The sequence below is a fragment of the Pundamilia nyererei genome, unplaced genomic scaffold (genome assembly GCF_000239375.1).
Source record: "Pundamilia nyererei isolate P.nyererei 1_Seehausen unplaced genomic scaffold, PunNye1.0 scaffold00069, whole genome shotgun sequence".
Classification (NCBI taxonomy): Eukaryota; Metazoa; Chordata; class Actinopteri; order Cichliformes; family Cichlidae; genus Pundamilia; species Pundamilia nyererei.
The window spans coordinates 52,435-71,333 of NW_005187470.1; the positions used below are offsets into that span (position 1 = coordinate 52,435).

The following is an 18,899-nucleotide window of genomic DNA, read 5'->3' on the forward strand; positions in this document are numbered from 1 at the left end:
GATATGCACACATATCTGGTGACTGAAAGCATAATGGTCCAAAGTAACAAAGGCTAAATATTACTGCTGGGATGTCGTGTGAGACAACAGACTATAAAGGTGCACCTTAAAATATGGCAAAAATGAAGGGATATTTATCAAAGCACATACTAAGGTAGTTCATGTGTCTTGAACGCAATAAATGCAAAATATTGTTCATATTTTTCCATCAGAAGCTTAAATTTTATGGATTGTAGCATGAAGGAATGCATTCCTGATGAATGAGCAGGCAGTGGTTCAGTACTGACCCCCCCTGAGTAACCAGTGGCAGTCAACATCTGACAAGGTGTTAATTTTTGTTAGCATGACGTTTACAAGCAAAGTGTGTTAGCACTACACTAAGCATTAGATGATTTGTTGGAGAAATGTCTAAAAACACTGCTGTACCTGTTATATGCCTGCCTTCAGGAAGATTTAATCACGTGGTGTCTGCATTAATTCGTCACAAAGGTTTGTCACTGTCAAACTGAAGCTTGCCAGTACAGATCTGATACTGTACTCCTTTGATATCTGATTGTGTTTCTTTATTTAGTAAGAGAAACATGTTTAGCTACAGGACGTGACTCAGAGATAAATTTCAAAGCCTTGTTTTTCATGAAAGGGACACAAAATAGAAACAGTTTCTAAAGAATCGCAGCTTTATTTAAGCTCTTAGATTTTTTTCTTCTTTCATCTTTTTGTGATATATGCTGAAAATAATATATCAGGTAAATCGCTTTAATCTCTGAATTACTTTTAGCACAGTTGTGCTTAAAAAAAAAAAACACAACACTTTCAAGGTTGTGTTTTATTTTTAGATTAAAACAATCTCATGAAAATTCACGAGATGTTTTTCTATACAAAAATATTTCACAAGGTCAAAGCACACCATACCAGAAATTACTGATAAACAATTGCCATCTACCAACCCCAATTATCACTAAATGATTTATTCCAGGATCTACAATTTTAAAAATAATAAAAGAAACTGGCAGCTGTGATCATTTATTGTAGCCACAGCCACCCTGGGGCGCACTGACAGAAGCGAGGCTGCCGGACACTGGCACCACCGGGCCCTCTGACCACCACCAGTTTTAAGGTACAGAAGGAGATGATGGCTATTTTCAGGCCAGACAGACAAGATCTTGCCCAGAATTTTTTATTTCTTTTTTAATCTGCTTGTTCCCAGAAAATAACCTTCAGCTCTAGACAGAAATGACTGCATAAAACTGAACAGTGAAGCTTTTTGTTAAAAGGGACAATATCAGAAATACACATTGAGATAAATATCTGAACACATCTGCCTAATCAAACCCACTAATGAGAGTACTGCAGTTTGTGTATTTGAAGTATTACAGACTGAATGCATGTGGTAACAGTTACCACATGCATTCAGTCTGTAATACTTCAGTTACGGGGGGGAGGGATGCAAATCAAATGTTTACTCTCACTGTATTTTAACATTACAGCCATTGATGGCATTTGACTGGCAAAATATTAGTTGACTTTTAAAACGAAATGAAACCTGTTTGACAGTGTGCACAGCTATCGGTGGGTCTACAAAACTAAACAATGATCATTACTGCACTTTCTGAAAGTTGATCAGACGTTACAGGAACAAAAAAAGGAGCTGAATGCTGCGGATGCACACCTTCTCGGTGAGGTGACTTCGTCCACTGTGCCCTGCTATTAGTCATAGACTCGTGCTGTGTTCAGCATAAAAGTGCACCATAGACAGGATAAAAGATGGATGTAGCTACCATGATGTCACCCAGTGTTTTGTTTTGAATCTGGGTCTGATTACGGGGCACATCTGAATGTGAAACTGCTCATTGAATTGCTCATTAGCTAATGAGCTTACCCTGGATAGTCTCCTATAGACTTCTATAGATCAGATGATCATACACTGATGAAAAAAGGCCAATTATTACCAAACCTCCTTATTAACAACGGTAATATATAGTTTTACTCCCAGAGTTATGTCATTTGTAGTACTTATTAGTACTTCCTGTTGCTAGTACTAACTACAGGTTAGCAGATTATTTCTGTCCTTATGTGCATTAATAAGGCTAAGTCATAAGTTCTCAATAAAATCGTTACATTTGTACTTTTTGTATTTTTATTATTAATGAATCTGTGTGCCATCTCCTAAACTGCCTAAATTATTCAATTCACAATTTGTTTTTTTAAGTCTATGCCATTAATCTTCTTTTTATGCATTGTTGTACCTTTAGCATAGAGACACAGATAAGCAACTAAAGCCAAGTCCAGGTATTAATGCTGTCTTTCACTGAATATTTTAAATATCATCCCTTTTTTAATCTGTTTATCACAAGGTTCTTTACAGGAATTTGGACACACACACACACACACACACACACACACACACACACACACACACACACACACACACAGGTCTCAGTAAATAAATATAGCAAATGCTTCACTCTCACACTTTTGCTAATTACTGAGAGACAACTGGGCTCAACTATACAACAAATGCTCCCAATTAAAATAAACTGTGCTCAAAACTGTAGGTAGAAAATGTTCTTAAGCACACAAACCTTTCTTTCACATTAAAGAGTGAGCGGTAACTTTATTTATCCAGAACCCGGATCACTCAGTAGCTTAAATCTCTATGCACATCTCCATATTTCAAAAGCAAGCAGGCCATCACTTTACACATACCTACTGTCTCTAAGACAAGGACAGCTGTGAACCCCAGATGTTTTAAATTTTTACCCAGCCTTTATTTATTTGTATTTAACCCTTATCATATTTTCTTTTAACTGAAAACAGGTTTTTGTTTAAGTATCACAATATCTTACGATTGTGACAGTATTACTGGAATGGCTTAGTCTTTAGGGGAGCAGACAAGCTGAACGTTCACACCTATTTAAGATCAAAACTGGATTCAGATTTCTGAACTGTATAAAGACTTCACACAGAAGCAATGATTTTGTGCAATGCAGCAGGCCTAGTTCCAATAATACTGTAATTCATCTTTAATTCAAATTAGCATTGATTAGCAAAAAGTTGTCATGATTCCAAGCCAATTTAAAGCTGCTTGATTCTGGAGACGTTTTAAAGTAATTGGTCATATATCGGTGCACTCAGCAAATGGGTTGAGAGTGAGCCAAGAAGAGCGCAGTCATCAATATCTCTCTTGTGCTTTCTAAGGTCTAAGCCACTCAGATTTTTTTGTTTGACCATTCTCCTCATGTAATAATGCTTGTTTAAGATTTTTTTTCATTACTCAAACCCAAGAGAATAAATTTCAAAAGAAAAAATATACTGTTCATTTGTTAAGCTTTGAATTTTTTCCTTTCTTCTTCTGGGTCACGTAACTCTTATAACAATGATATGACATTAAATTAAAAAAATAATACTTCTGGGATCACTTATGATTAATTTCCAGTCAAGAAGGATTAAAAAGCAGTAACTATAAATTTCCATGGTGGTATCGTTAGGCTCTGTTAGTTATTACTGTTCTGGCTGCAGCCCTAGAACAGATAAACACACTGAAGACTTGGGCATAAATATAAATGAAACATTTTGAAGTGTAAAAATGAATAAAAAAAAACAAAAACAAAACGCAGAATATGTTAAGTGATTTTTTAAACAGATTTATTATTTTAAATGTCCTTAAAAGACAGTGGAGTTCACGCCTGGAAGGACTTACGATTGCACCAGAGCTCCTGTTTTTGGGGACTTAACTTTAGTAACATGTATACAAAATTGGAAACCTGGCTACTTTACATGAATTGCCACACGTGTAAGTTTTTCCGACTTTAATTTGTTCCCTTTACATTTTTTCTCCAATTTTAAATCATTTATGAATTGTACCTGAGAAATTGACACACTGTAATTGTAATCCAACTGCAATTTACATTGAAGAGTATGTTTTGTACACAAAACTTTTGGGTGGCATGCTTTGGTTCAGAGTCAGTGAACCCCTTAATGTACGTCGATGTAGCCTTGAACTCCATTCAGTTTCAGTAAAATGCCTAATCCCTGCTTTGATGACCGCGCAGTGATCGAAAAGGACACTGCCGAAGGCTTGGCGAAAGCCTGCCGTGTCATATCCTCAAGGGATTGTACGCCTCAAACACACTGAATTTCACACTGAATTAGCCAGACCAGCTGGTACAGAGAGATATTGATTTTCCAACTGAGTTGAGAAGGGAGGAAGGAAATGTAGCATCCAGACAAGAGAGAGGGAGAGAAGAGGACGTCATGTGAGAAGAGCAGCACATGTGTGAGGAAGGGCAAAGAGGCAGAGTGAAAAATATTTGGACCTGGCCATGTATATTCTAGGTGTCATCCACAGCTTTTATTCCCCTCGGGCTTCACACTTAGTCTCAGTCTACTGTGAAAACATCATCAATAAAGATTCCAATTATAACCCATACCTTTTTGTCTTTGGTGGTTTGGTTTGAAAAAGGCTTTTATCCTCTTTTAACAAGACGGAGGGATCTGAGGCTAAGCATATTACCAAGACAAAACACTATGCCAGGTGACAGAGACAATTACAGCATCCAGATGCTGTTTAAAGCTGCTGGCACAATGCAATCTGTGTTAGTCTCCATTCTACAGAGAACGTGCTCGTTTTCAGTAAATTCTCTATGCAAGAACACATCATATAGAAAGATAATTAACTAAGTGACAAGAATTTTTGGCTACATCAAGCAGAGCTGTTGGGAGATGATGGCAGTAAAGAGCAAAGCAACTAAGGTACACTGAAAATAATATTCAGACAAAGCCAACCAACCAGTGATTGAGTAGTACTTTATACCTGTGAAATATTTAAATCTTGGTATTTCAGACACTTCCACTGAGATTGTATGCTATCATTCAATCAATCCTTAAAGTGTAACAATCTGATGAAGGTGCAAAGAGCCTTACCTTGCCATTACAGGGCTGCTGGGAGAGCTCGGAGGAGCACCAGAGGTGGGTGGCCATCTTGCAAGATTTACAACGTAGGCCCTGCTTGGAGTTTCCTGCATTAACACCAAACATTACACGTGTTACCATAAGCCTGTCAGGAAATATTTCTGTAGCTTTGAATCAATCGTTAGCTAGCGATGGTATTCTAATGGTAGCAAAGATGAGGTGTGCCAGATGTGTGCCTCATTTGTGGTTCCTGTATCAAGTATAAAATAAACCAGCTCTGTCACTCACATACATTGTAGTTTGTGTGCAAAATGTTACAGAAAACTAATGTTACATATTAGGCACAGTTAGTATATCCACCTTCAGAAATGGCCTTTGTGCATAAACTGACATGGTTTTAAATTGGTCTACACTGATGACCATCCAAAGACAAAGGGACACAAAGACATCAGTTTGGTGGATGTTACTGGTAATCCCATTTTACATAAACAGCACTGCTGAGATAGGTCAGCATGCCAACAGAACAAGAAGGCAAAACAACTCCCAGTGGAAGCATGTACAGAGGTCCATAAAGCCTGCTGTCGGATGATTTCATTGGGACCAATGAGCAAATAGACTGCAAACTGCCCACAGTGACTGGGCAATAATAAGAAATGAGCTATAGTCCATTACAGGGTACCTATTATGCTCATTTCCAGTTTCATGTTTTTATATCTAGACATAACTTTGCATGATAGCAGTTCAAACTAATCCTTATTTATCCTGGCACTCCTCCACATCATACTCTGTCTAAAACAAGCCACTTTAACTCTCAGTCTCCTGACTTTAATCCAGCTTTCTTACGACTGGCTGCCTGTCCTGAGTGTGGCTTGTGTCTGAGATGACCATTTTAGGAATATTTGCTCACACACATTGACACAAAGGTAGAATATCTGTTGAAACAGATCATTCAGATATTTTATGAATTATCATGACAGGGAAAGTAAAGAAATTCTACAATTCAATTCTAACACTCAAGAATATCAGTTTGTCTTTGAATTTCAAGTGGCATTTGCCTTTTTTCTTTGTCATGTTTATTTCCACCATGGACAGATACAAATAACAAAAAAACAAAAAAAAAAGCCCCTAACATTATAAATCAAGGTAAATGTCAGAAAACAGATTGATAACAATCTAATTCCTACACCCTGAGCCAACATGGTTGCATCTTTTTGCTGTGAATACGATGTTCTTGAAGTGGAACAACTGACCTACCTTGGATTGTATGTTTGCATCGCTGGCAGCTGGTAGGCCTACGGAAGACATGCTCCTGGAAACAGTGGGTCTTGACTGGCTGCACTGGCTGGGCCTGACACTTTGGCTGGATCTTGGAAGTCCCATATATTGAAGGACTGACAGACGGGGAGTGTGATGACAACGAAGGGTTAGGACTGATAGATGGAGAGAGAGAGGGAGAGTGTTCATAGGCCAGAGGGGACTCAGACATGGGGGGAGGAGATGCCGGTGGTGCCGATGTGGCAGTTAGGCATAAAGGTGGCTGTGATTCACCGTTGCTGCGCTGGAAAAAGTTGTCCACACTCTTGCTGCGTATGACCGATTTGAAGGAGAGGGAGCGTTTCAGCCGCTGCAGCTAGAACAAAAAAACATTAAAGATATTTAGTCAGGCTTCAACAGCACGAAAGATTATAACTGTTTTCAAGAAAACTGAGAAAGCAAGCGACAAAAGTACTAAAAGGCCCAGAGTGGAATGACTGCACAGTATACATGCTAAAACAAGAACTGAGTACACAATTTTAATTTTTCGATAATCCACACGGGGTCAAAATCATACATGTCTCAAATATAGACAAGCATGCACTTAACATCATTTAGTAAGTGATTCTGAAGATTACAGTGTTTTAATTTGACAAGGTCAGTCTTTATTAGGCTCATTAGTTATCATGATTGAGGAAATTGGTTAGGATGTTTAGGAACAACCCAGGAAACCACCAAGGTTCAACTGGCTATGAACTGGGAGTGGTGGAAAACCAGCATCACTGTCCACAATGAAGGGAGTTTTAATTTACCATGGACTAAGGGGCTGCCAACAAAGAAAGGAAACCCTATGACCCTACTCAATTCTGAAAAGAAGAGTGGCCAAATATCCAGACAGAATCCTTTCAGAAGCTTGCTGATGACTACCAAAAGTGTCTGGTTGAGGTGCAACTTGCTAAGGGACATTTAACCAAATATTTGTGGGGTTTAATGTATATGTATATATTTGTGCCTGTAATACTAATGTCCTATACTGATCATCCAGTCACTAGCATCCACTAGGCTTTTGGTGGTCGTTTGCTGGTCGGTGGTGAGCAGTGTGGAACCAAAACAGTAACACGGTGGACCAAAAACAGTGAGCTAAAACATCCTAAAAAGATGCCTAGAGCTGAGATTTGCTGACAACACAACGTCTTTCAAAATGTAAATGCAATCCATTTCATCTTTGAATGTATTCATAATTTCAATCATTTCTTCTTTAATATGGACTTCTATGTCCTTACTAAAGATTAGGTAAGGACTATTATACTTTTTCCAAGGGCTTTTAGAACAATGACTGCAACTTCAAATGTTAAAACACCCACCTTGTATTCAATTGAGGATCGTGTATGTTGTACGGTGGCAGCAGATTTAAAGTAGGAACAATAGCAGTGGGTTTTGATACAACAAACAGGCAACCAGCTAAAGTGTATGTGCCTTGTTTAAATATTAGTCTGTTAAAAATAGTCGTACCCTTTCTGTCCTTGCACTACTAGGCTGACTTCTGATCTTCCATATTCAGCCCACCCCATTCCACTATTCTCTTTTCCTTAGATGGCAAATATGCTTTCCCTTGCAAATCCACCCAAGTCAATACCCTTTAAAATTCATGTTTGATTAGTTTTATTGAGCAGACTGCAGCTATGCATTTGATGCAGTCAGTGATGCATGGCAAGCACTGTATTCATCTTTGGCTTCACTTTTCTCAATTTCTTGCATGCTTGCCATCCAGCGCTTTTGGCCACAATAAAGTGGAACTGAGAATGACAAATAATTACAGGGACTTGGGAGTGATGGAACTCAATTTATGGAAAATAATAACTGATATGGATTCATACAGAGAACGGCCTGGAGAATGGGAGCAAGGACATAATGGATCCGTGAGACCTCCTCAATTTGCACAGAGCTCATTAGCGGTCTGTGTTTGTCACTTGGTTGAAGATACCATTGCGATATACAGAGCAGTGCCTCAACTTGAAGCCTATCAAAATTTATATTAAATTCTGGATTCTTGTTACTTCTAAGCATTAGTTTTCTTCCTGTGTAACCATTTCCAGCAAAAGGCGAGACATTTCTTCAAAGCCAGTAAGACCAGCATTGCAGCTTCACTGGACCTCTTTATGTTCATATGTGGAGAGGTTCTTCATCAGGTTTATTGCGTCTCTGAGCTTTGAAATCATCCAGCTGCACTCCTTCACAGAAAACCCAATCAATATCATTGAGCATGTTCCTTTTTTCCTTCTTCAAGCTACAGATTCACAGATGCCAATTAGTTTGAGTGATGAAAACAGTCCTCTGTGTTGACCCATTAGTGAGCTCCTCTCGCAAATGTTTTCTACAGGGAGCTGAGTCCATGCTTTCCTTAATGGCCTTTTCTTGGCATGACTGGTGGCCCATTCAGTAATGGATGTTCCTCTCTATTAGATTTTTAACTTGTCTGACTTTGTTAATCTTCTTTGTAGTGAATGCCTGTCTTTGCTTCACATCCAAGGAAAAGGAACAACTTCTTTGAGCACAAACTAGACAACACATGTCTGATAATCAATGGCTTTATTTATCTCCCCAAGCTTTTAAAGAGATTAAATAAAAACAGACAGAAGCTGGGATTCAGAGCCAATTTTAAAAAGTGAAAGAATAGCTAGTTGACTGCCAAACATATCTGGTACGTAGCTTTACATGGTTGAATAATCATGAAATCTGGACATTAGTACTCCAAATTACAACAGCATATTGACAAGAGTCTGGTTATAGATCTGCCTGAATAAAACAAAAAAGAAAAATCATAATGTTGTTCATCCAAATTTGAATTCCATTGTCTTATCAATTTCACATCTAAAAAATGGCAATACATTATGTGGCCTGAAAAAAAAAGTGATTATCTTTTATCTAAGAAATGATAACAACAGCATGTTCCACATTTGCTGATAGTTGTCAACACATCCATTTTCTGCATTTTTTTGACTGCACATGATTAAAACAGACACTCAAGATTTAATCCTTCTCTTCTTTCACATGAAACAAGCTACTTATAACTCCCTCAAACACGTATTTCATTGAAATAATAAGTCAAATCATTACAAATACAACAAATTTACCCTTGCAGCTAAGGGAAATGTAAACACTATGGCATACAGCAACGGTTTGAGGAATACTTTCTCCTGCTTCAGTGTCCTCAGGGTTTAAGCAAAGCCCATAACAAAACGTTTTTTCCAGTTTGCTGAAGAGAATTTTTACTGGCCTGACTTAAATCCCATCAAGGTATGACCCTATTGTCAAACATCAGGGGCTGACCTCACTAATCGCATTTTGGCAGCAAGGTTACAAAATCTTGTCAAAAGCCATCTGAAGAGTGGAGGCTGTGAAACCAGCACACTAATCACATATGCATTTAATATTTGGTTCTCCACATACTCGAATATATCAAACTGACTTTCAAGGCCCAGGTCAGTGCTGGTCCATAAATATTCAGTCCACATGCACATGGGCAGTGTGCATTTATGCATCACAGCCACACAGTGTGAACAATCATTACCTGAGATGCACACTGGGTTCAGTCTGATTTAAGCTCTGCTGACTTCATAATACATGTCAGGGCGCATTGATCATGCTCTGCGAATATTCAAGCATCCTGACAAAAAGACTGATTAAATTAGTATAAATAATTATTTAATGAATGTATCTATACATCAAGTAATTTAAAAAAATTACAGCTGCCTGACCTTCTGAAATTAGGGGTCTGCAGTGCATTCTGCTGGATATGCACCACTATCCTCATGATCTCCTAGGCTTTATAACTCTTATTATCTATTATTGAATAATGTTAGAACAGCTGCTGTTTTACAGATTTTATACATCTTATAACAACCCTCTGAAAGAACAATTCAAAAGCAATATCCTATTAATTACAGTTACTGTCTGTAATTACTCTCCGAAGGTGGTGAAAAGTCTATTTTTAGATCACAGAACTGGAAAGCTATCACACTACACAGCTGACAGCAATTACTTCATCACAGCATTTATGATGTAGTGTATTAGAACAGGCTGCGGTCTGTGAAAGAACACATGTAAACTATGTGTGTAGTCAAAGAAACTGAAAGAATTAGTGAAACAGAAGCAAGAAATGGAGGAAAGAACACGTTAAGAGAAGAAAATATCGCACCACCGCCTAGACTCTGCCTTGTATTTCAGCTGCACTTTGAAAATGAGCACAGAGATGTTTGGTGAAGCCTTCTATAAATAGGCTGTTGTAGGGAATACTTGGATAAATTAATTATTAAGAAGGGAGGTGTGGGCGTTCAGACAAGATGCCTGTGTGAGGTAAAGTCATCCTGCTGCCACCAAGATGGAGTTGATGCTCCTGCGCTTTTTGTGGGGCTGAGCAGAAAAGGAACAATATTTCGACCCTTTCTTATGCAATGCTTTTCTTCCCCTGCTATACCTTACAGTAAAAAACTGAAATCTGGCACAATAACGGAAAAGAGTCTCCTGATTCTTTTCAAAAAGTAGCCATCACCTGATTCCCTGGATCACAGTAACTTTAAAAGACTTTATCTAAACTTCTTTTGTACCCTCCTCCTCACTGATACCTTTTAAACGTGAGATCCATTTGAAATTGTAAGATGCAGCTAAATAAATGTCATGAAAGTCCAACTAGAACAACTGGAATTCATTTAACTTTAAACAGAGTCACTTTAACCGATGACAGGTGTGTACTGACAAGTGTTTAGGTTGGATTAATTCTGAAATTACCTACACTTCTACTTATAAGAGTGTGTACACTTATGTAACCATATTAGTTACATTTATTTTTGTTTTGTCAGTTTCATTGTGCAGGTTAAAAGGTCACAAAAGTGAAAAACAAAAATCAGAAATCATTTATCTTGGTTCCTTACAAAAACATGGTATTTTAATGTGAATTTTATGACCGTGGTCCTAAATATTGACGAATTATTAACAAATCTGACACCAATCAACTTCAGAGAGAAAGGTTTATCATAATTGAGATAAGCTTTAACTTACTGGCAAAAGACTAAAAATGTTTTTGACACATTACCTATTGATTCTAGATTACAGATCAACAGTTATGAAATTACTACCTACTGACCAGTAAGTTCTCTGGAAAATAGCGCCATTCCTGGAATATCCTCTGAACCTTTGTTCAGAGTGTAAGAGCGTAAAAACACTAAGACATTTTTCAGCATTTAAAGTCTCTGCATTTCCTAGATGATGAGTGCTATAAATAAATAATTAAATGCAACTTTAAATCTCATTCCTCGACTTTTTCTGCATCAGCTGCAAACAGTTTCACAATTTTATTGTTCTGTATGAAGCTGTTTGCGCTTGCTGACCTTATATTGCATGTGCACACACACTGAGGCGGTGTCTGATTTTTCTTTTTCTTTTTATACTTTACTTACATTTTTGGGGGGCACATCTATTCATCTGGGAAGACTGGTAGGTAAGATGTTAGCTTAAATTCCATTTTTATTGTTACAGAGAGCATCTGCATCTGTCTATAAGCTTGTCCTCCAATCCTGATGAACCGGCAAAATGACTGTCAGCTAATTACCCCCGCAACACAGCATCAAGTGAATATTTAGTCAAATATAAAGTTAAATGTATTTATTACTCACACACCAATGAAGACGGCATCATAATTATTAATAAAGGGGGAAAAGGCTCTTAAATTCTTATTTTCGCAGAAAACAAGCAGAACTGTTATGCACTTTTTTAAAATCTGAAATGACTGGGATACATTATATGACAGTTTTTAAAACAGTTTTTATTGACATTGAAATTTAAGCTAGGTATATGTAATGCCTCAAAATAACTTTGATAGCTTTTTTTGAAGCCAAAATCCCTGCTGGGTGTCATCATTTGTTTGTAAAAACCTTCTAGTAACAGATTATTCAACTGAACCAGCAGCTGGTGGCAGATTACATAATATGCCCAGGTCATCTAGCATGTATAAAGCTGATATTTATTTTACTAAGAAAGTAGATGAAATAAATTTAAAAATGTAATTATTTGTAAGCAGTACATCCGCCCATTCAGTTTTAGCTGCCTTAAATCTGGCTGGGCTCCTCTGACAAGAAGCTGTCCCAGTGTGAACTGGGTGCAAATACATAAAACTATGTGATTTGGTCGTAAATATATCCATAGGCATTTATTAGATCAGGTTTATGAGCCTGGTTTGGTTATTAAATTCTTCTCTCTCTTCAGTTTGGGCCAATAAGATTAAAGCGCTAAGAGCTGACGAATGACTGAACCCCAAGTAGCTCAATTAGTCTTTAGTCTTCTTGTTATCTTGACAAACATACATTTTTCAGTAGTCACACTTTATAACTGCACACCATTTTATTTATGTAGAAATGCTTGCTTAATGTGGTCTGGTATCGTTTCTGTCTGTACAAATGAGGACAGTTGTAGTGTCTTGTAGCCTTTGCGCATCTCAAGCCCACTGCAGTGTTGTTCTCAGGAGATCTCTGCCTGCTTGTGATTCTCAAAGTCTCATTAAACACAGTGGGGTCTGATGTTTGGCGCTCTTGCAGTGACCCGAGATGTGAATTAAAGGTGACCTCATTAGGCACTCCATTAGTTGGCCCTTATTAGGGAAAAATGCATCTACTCAAACAACCTTTTGTGCAAATGGAAATGCCTCCCAGAACAAACCGCAGCACAGGTCACATTGATTAGAACAAACTTCCCAAACAAGTCCAAACTCTAGTTTTTCCATGTGTATATGAGGAGCCTTCGCTTAAAGTTACGTCACTTTATTTAAAAAAAACACTCCGAGAGGTAAAATTGTCGGTTTTGTTGTTAATGCCCATTGTTTATAATCAAGAGTCCTATTCAGATGAAACAGCATTTACTTTTATCTCAATGTGTCATAAATTACTGCCTGTGTCCTGCTTATTTCTCCCTACCTGACTCCTTTTGACATCAATGGAGACCCTCACTTCCCCTCACACATTCACATTTATACCAGGGCTGCAATCTTCAACCTGCCTGCCATTGGACCTTAAACTTTCCCACCTTTCACAGTTCAGTGTGATGCATCACAAAATGTATGTATTATGGCAGTACCATGACACAGTAGTAACAGTATAGATTTTTTATTTTTAGTGTCATCTTGCAAGATAATTGCTATCATTGCTTACATTCTCTAGTGCACACAACCGGAAAAAGGTTGGAAATGTCTAAGAGCAAGATCGGCATGTCAGCTTCCAATAATGATTTTGTACCTTTAGTACCTGCTAAAATTGGAAAAAAACAAACAAAAAAAAACATCAACAACAACAACAATCATAAAACAAGCATAGCCAGACTATGAAGAGGAGATACTAGCAGCCGATGACGTGCCACCCAAAAGTAACCAAATGACTCCACTGAGCATTGCTAGAGCAGTTACACTCCACATGACAGGAAGAGCAAACGATGAATGGAAGTGACTGATGCAGCTACATGATGGAAAAGCAGAGCTGTATGCAGCTGGTTTAAAAAGCTCAACCCAAGATGCAACATCCCAGGTAGAAAATAGTTTTCAGTTTTATTATGTGATAATATTGTTCAGCTCCTGTAGAACTGAAAGATTAATTTACATTAGTCATTGTTAAATGAAAGCATGAAGAAGTCATTTCATACTTTCAGTTAAAATACCCAAGGAAAACACAACATAGGTGACTTTTGTGCTTACATTTCACTCATGCTGTGTCACTACTATTGCACTATAATGCTGGTGCTGGCACCTTGTTTGGGTAGATTCACACTTCTAATTAGGGAGCGTGTCATCAGTGACAGAATCTCACTGGAAAAGGAGGATGGAAATTTCCTTTCATTTACTTACATTTATAAATGCTGCTGCGAGCAAGCATCAACTAAAAGCTCATTATTTTTTAGCTATAATGTTAGAAATAGTATTACAAAATTTCTTGAAGAATCACGATATAATTTTGAGTCAGACGCAGATAAATTTAAAGCTCCCTAAAATGACCTTTATAATAAGCTTACAGATCAAACCTGTTTCCAGGGCTAGGTGTTGGATCCATCCTAGTAATTATTTTCTTTTTTAAAAGAGTGGTTATAATCCGATAAGTAATCTGCCCTGATCTGCATTATCACCCTATAAGTGGTAGTAAAAGGGTTATGTAACTGACCTGCCAAAATTGGAGAAAGACACACACTCACACATCCACAAAAAAAGAGGAAATCATGGCAAAGAAAAGAAAGTTGTTAAAATTGGAGGGCTTATAAATTTTCCAGACATTACTCAAGTTATTTTGACTGTATTAGGCATTTGGCTGTGTCCATCAACCAATAAGAAATAAGACAGTAAAGATTAGAAATAGGCCAGACTCGAGGCAAATTCTCCCGTCTTTTCATTTTCATGACATTCACAGCTCTGTGTGTGGCTTCAAAATATCTGGCTATTGTTTGAAGTCCTATGTTTTAGCAATCCATGCAAGCAGACTCCACGAGCCCACAAGCCTGTCTGCCAAACTGTGCAGCAAAAGCAGCTTGCATCTCCAAATCCAGCCATTTAAAGGGCTTAACTGCACAAGCAGCTTTGTAGTTAGTATGAGGTGACAATCACAATGGCTCTTTGATGTTCACACAATGCTAAGGAAAAACACTTATCGCAAGGTGTTACTTTGATGTAACGTCAATACAAAACTGCAATTTTCTTGACACTTGTGAAATCCAAAGCACAGGTTTCCAAAAGATGCTTCATTTTAAAATTACACCATTTCTGACAATGAAGTCACGCAGTTTTCTTTACTAATTATATGTTCATTATTTTTCTCCAATACTTTCCTATCATTTCACTGAGGTACATCGCGTGTGACCGTATTTATGTGCAAAAAAAAAAAAAGGGGGGGGCCAAACATAAGCCTCTTAACACTAAGCCACCATTGTAGGTGGGCATATGCACAATTAGTTCATTAAATAAACAGTAACCACAAGAAGAACTAATTGGTTAAAGCAATAATTAATATGCAGTCCCTCTGCTATTATTCAGCCCTTTTAAACCAGCTAGATGGAAAGTAAGGCTGATGGGATCTTGGAAAACCTGCATTTTCTACATTTCTGTTCATCTTCTTTGCAGACTGTGGAGTTATATCGTGTCAAAAGTCCCACATAAGATTAAATGTAATCATGAGCAAATAATTTAATTACACGGGTACAGGTTTTCGTTGCCACTTACGTAGTTAAGTTCTGCACATGCAGAACTCAGCAGCCCAAGCACACAAAATAGCCATCACGCTGGTGAGAGCTTCTGCTTGGTTAACGCTGCAGCAGATTTGTGCTCTCGCAGGCAGCTCTGCTTTGAAAGCTGAATTCTGTTTACACAAATTACTCAGACTTTTGACAGTTTACGAGGCCAAAGTCCAAAGAAAGAAGGGGGACTTAAGTGATTTGTCAGATTCAGTGCACACACAACCTCTGTGACTGACAGGTTCATCTGAATGTGGTAAACCGAGTTATACTGTGATAGCAACATAAGCTACTGGAAGATAAAGAAGCTGAATGAACCATTAAAAGTTTTTTTTCTGTGTACATGTGGAAGTATTGACAACTAGCGCTGGATTGCTTTAATGCTAAAGAAATCTTAAAGGACTCAAAGTCAAGTTTTGAAGCCTCTACAGTCCTGTTCCATTAGCTTGTTGTACAAGATCAATATTCATAACAAGGATCATGAAAGGAAGAGCGCATCAGGATCTAGTCATTATAATTTTGGGGTTGCAGCCAAAATAGCTGCATATACACCTGTCAACAAATTATTGCCCACTTGCTTTAAAAGTTGCTCTAGAATCTCCAAGATCCAGTTTTGTGTGGATTGCTGAACACCAACGAGGCCTCCACTTCTTATCAACACATCATTTCCCCTAAATTACTTCCATATATTTTGTGAGGTTTTGATATTTTCTACTTCTGTTGTGTTTTATTCAACTTGGATTGTGCTTTGTGTGCCTTTGCGGTATTTTTCTATTTGTTGGCATTTTCTTAGGCTGCAGTGCACTTGACCTCTCAGGGCCACCATATTTGCAGCCTTTTGTTGCCCCTGTCCTGACTATGTCCTAAGATATGTTGCTGCATCAAATTTAAACTGAGTCAAACTGTTTGGCATGAAATAGTGAAATTTCAAAGTTTAAGCATTTGATAAATTTCATATGTTCTAATTTGACCAAATGCAAGTTTATGGGATTTGCAAATCATTGAATTCTGTTTTTGTTTACACCGCATCAACTTTATTGGAATTGGGGTTGTACATGGAAAGAGAAACGTCCTACTCTGATAAACTTGTCTCAGTCTTGGAGAAAAAGTCAAGGCTGTATTTTTATTAATTTAATGTCAATGCAGTACTAGAAGTACCCTCTTCAGTAGATGACTAAGTTACATCATAGTTGCCAAGCAACACAAGCAACTTAAGGATAAGTAATTGTTATAAATTCATCTTATTTTACATCACACATGTACACATATCCCCACATTTGGTCAAGGCAAGTCTGCCATTTAGAGCTGAAGATGAAAACTATTCATTATGAGCTTTCAATTCTTCCATCTCATTACATTAACAGCTTTATATTTGAAAAGAGAAAATAACCTAGAAGTTCCCTATCCCTAAAGCAATAACCTAAGGTCAGTACTAAACAAAGTCCCTGCTTATTCCTCGCTGACATTGTACACGGGACTCTGCTGAATCAGCAACATTTCTGAACTCAATCAAGGACAGTAATTTACTGACTTCATCATCAATCAAAACAATGCGAGATACATAAGTATAACAGTGAGGCTGTAAAGAATGAGAAGTTGTTTTATTAGTTTGCAGTTTGTGGAGAATCCTGCTGTTGTCAATATCTGTGTCTCCCAACCATTTATCTGCCTTCCCCGCAAGCTTCTCTCTAGTTATTTTCAAAGGTCAGAAGGACAAATCCATCTATCTTACAGACAAAAAAAACAACACATCACAGACTGTCAGGAGGAAGATGCATCATTCACTCACTTTTAATTGAATGATATTTCCAGCAGGAATGCAGCTGAAACAAACACAAGGAGACGGAATACACTTTGTCCAGAAACATCATCTACACAGTATAATCAGGCTGTATGAACTGAGTGCTCATTAAAAGGAGTTTAGTTATACAAAATGTTATTGAAGAAGATCATCATTATCCAATTTGCTGCAGTGCATTTATGTGCGGTTTGTTTCATGAAGTGGAAATATTGCTAATCTTAAAATTCATGTTTCTAATGAACACTTTAAAGAAAGTCTTGATCAAAAATAAGTGCAACCTATAGTTTAACCATCTAAATTCTGGCTATTGATAATATGATGATCACTGTCACGCTTCTCTTTTTTGCTTTTCCTCTTGTTCAGTCAATTCTGCTAACTCCGGCTTGAAATCCAGAAATCCAGTCCCTAATTCATCTTTATCCTTTCAACCACCCATAACTATCTATCTACTCTGAACTTTGGAAAAAGTCACCATGTACAGAAATAGGGAGCTATGGCACAGGAAACGCTAAAAAAGAAAGATATACAGATGAACTTCAAATACAAGTTTATTTAAATTGCCCAGAGTAATTATGAAAGAGAAAGGAAAGTGATATTCTAAGAGGAGAACAAAGAATTAATTAGTTAAAGAGGAGGAAAAAAAGCTGATAAGCAAGTTAGTGAGAGGAACAGCAGAAGGAGGAGAGCTCTGAGAAGTGACTGAAGGGCAAAGTCAGACAGAAACTGCGCTATAACTTTACCTCCATAAAAATGTCTTCTGTGTTGGCTGAAAATTTGGTGGTCTGTGTAACTCCCTATGGATCGGGGCACCAAGCACTGTCAGCATTTGCACGCAAAGTCTAATGTGAATATTAAACTTTATGTAGCAGCTGATTCTGAGCACAGCTCTCATTTTATCCACTACTTAACAAAAGTGGTGTTTTAAAGAACCCATATTATGAACAGTTACATGTTTTAAATTTTATTTTTCTACAGCAATAGGTTTACATGCTCTTTTCTTTTCATATTATACTTGTGACACCGTGTTTTTCTCCTGGGATATTTTAAGCCCCCCCACATCCAAAAAATCCATTAAAAAGTGCAAAAAAAAAAAAAAAACAAACTACAAAGAGTGACAGAAGTCCGCACGAAGTTAATATGATAATAATGATAATTATAATAATAATAATAATAATAATAAGTCTCATCTGCAGATGCACAATACTGCACGACACCCACTTTGTGTAAATCATTACATATTCAACTGGCATTTATAATTTATGGTTTATAGTTAGATATTTAACATTTAATGGTCAGAAGCAGAGGGTAGATCCTGAAAGATCATGGTTACAATCGCAGAATCAAGCTTCCTCTGTAGAGTATTCTGGGCTAAGAAAGGGTGAGGAGTTCATTACAGCTCAGAATAGAGCCACTACTCCACATTGAAAGGAGCCAACTGAATTGGTTCAGGCATCTGACAAGGATGCCTCCTAAGTATGTCCTGCATGAGGCATTTTCAGCATGTCCTACAGGGAGGGGTCCCGGGGCAGTCCTAGAACAAGCCGGGGAAATTGTTTTTCAGCTAGTGTTGGAAGACCTCAGTGCTTTACCAGAAATCTAGAGGAAGTGTCCAAGGAGAGGGAGGTCTGGACGTCTCAGCTTAAACTGCTGCCCCAGTAACCCGGATGGAAATAAGAGG

The 18,899-nt window shown here is 37.7% G+C and overlaps 1 protein-coding gene across 2 annotated transcripts in view; it reads right to left on the minus strand.

The window, feature by feature from the left end:
* Positions 1 to 18,899, minus strand: part of LOC102198721 (SH3 and cysteine-rich domain-containing protein 2) — a 33,789-nt gene that overhangs the window by 9,186 nt on the left and 5,704 nt on the right. For both annotated transcript variants that reach the window (XM_005736341.1, XM_005736340.1), the window contains exons 2-3: positions 6,166 to 6,541; positions 4,924 to 5,018 (exon numbers count right to left, since the gene is read on the minus strand). In XM_005736341.1, the coding sequence (XP_005736398.1) occupies positions 4,924 to 5,018; positions 6,166 to 6,541 (471 nt within the window). The remainder of the gene's footprint in view (positions 1 to 4,923; positions 5,019 to 6,165; positions 6,542 to 18,899) is intronic.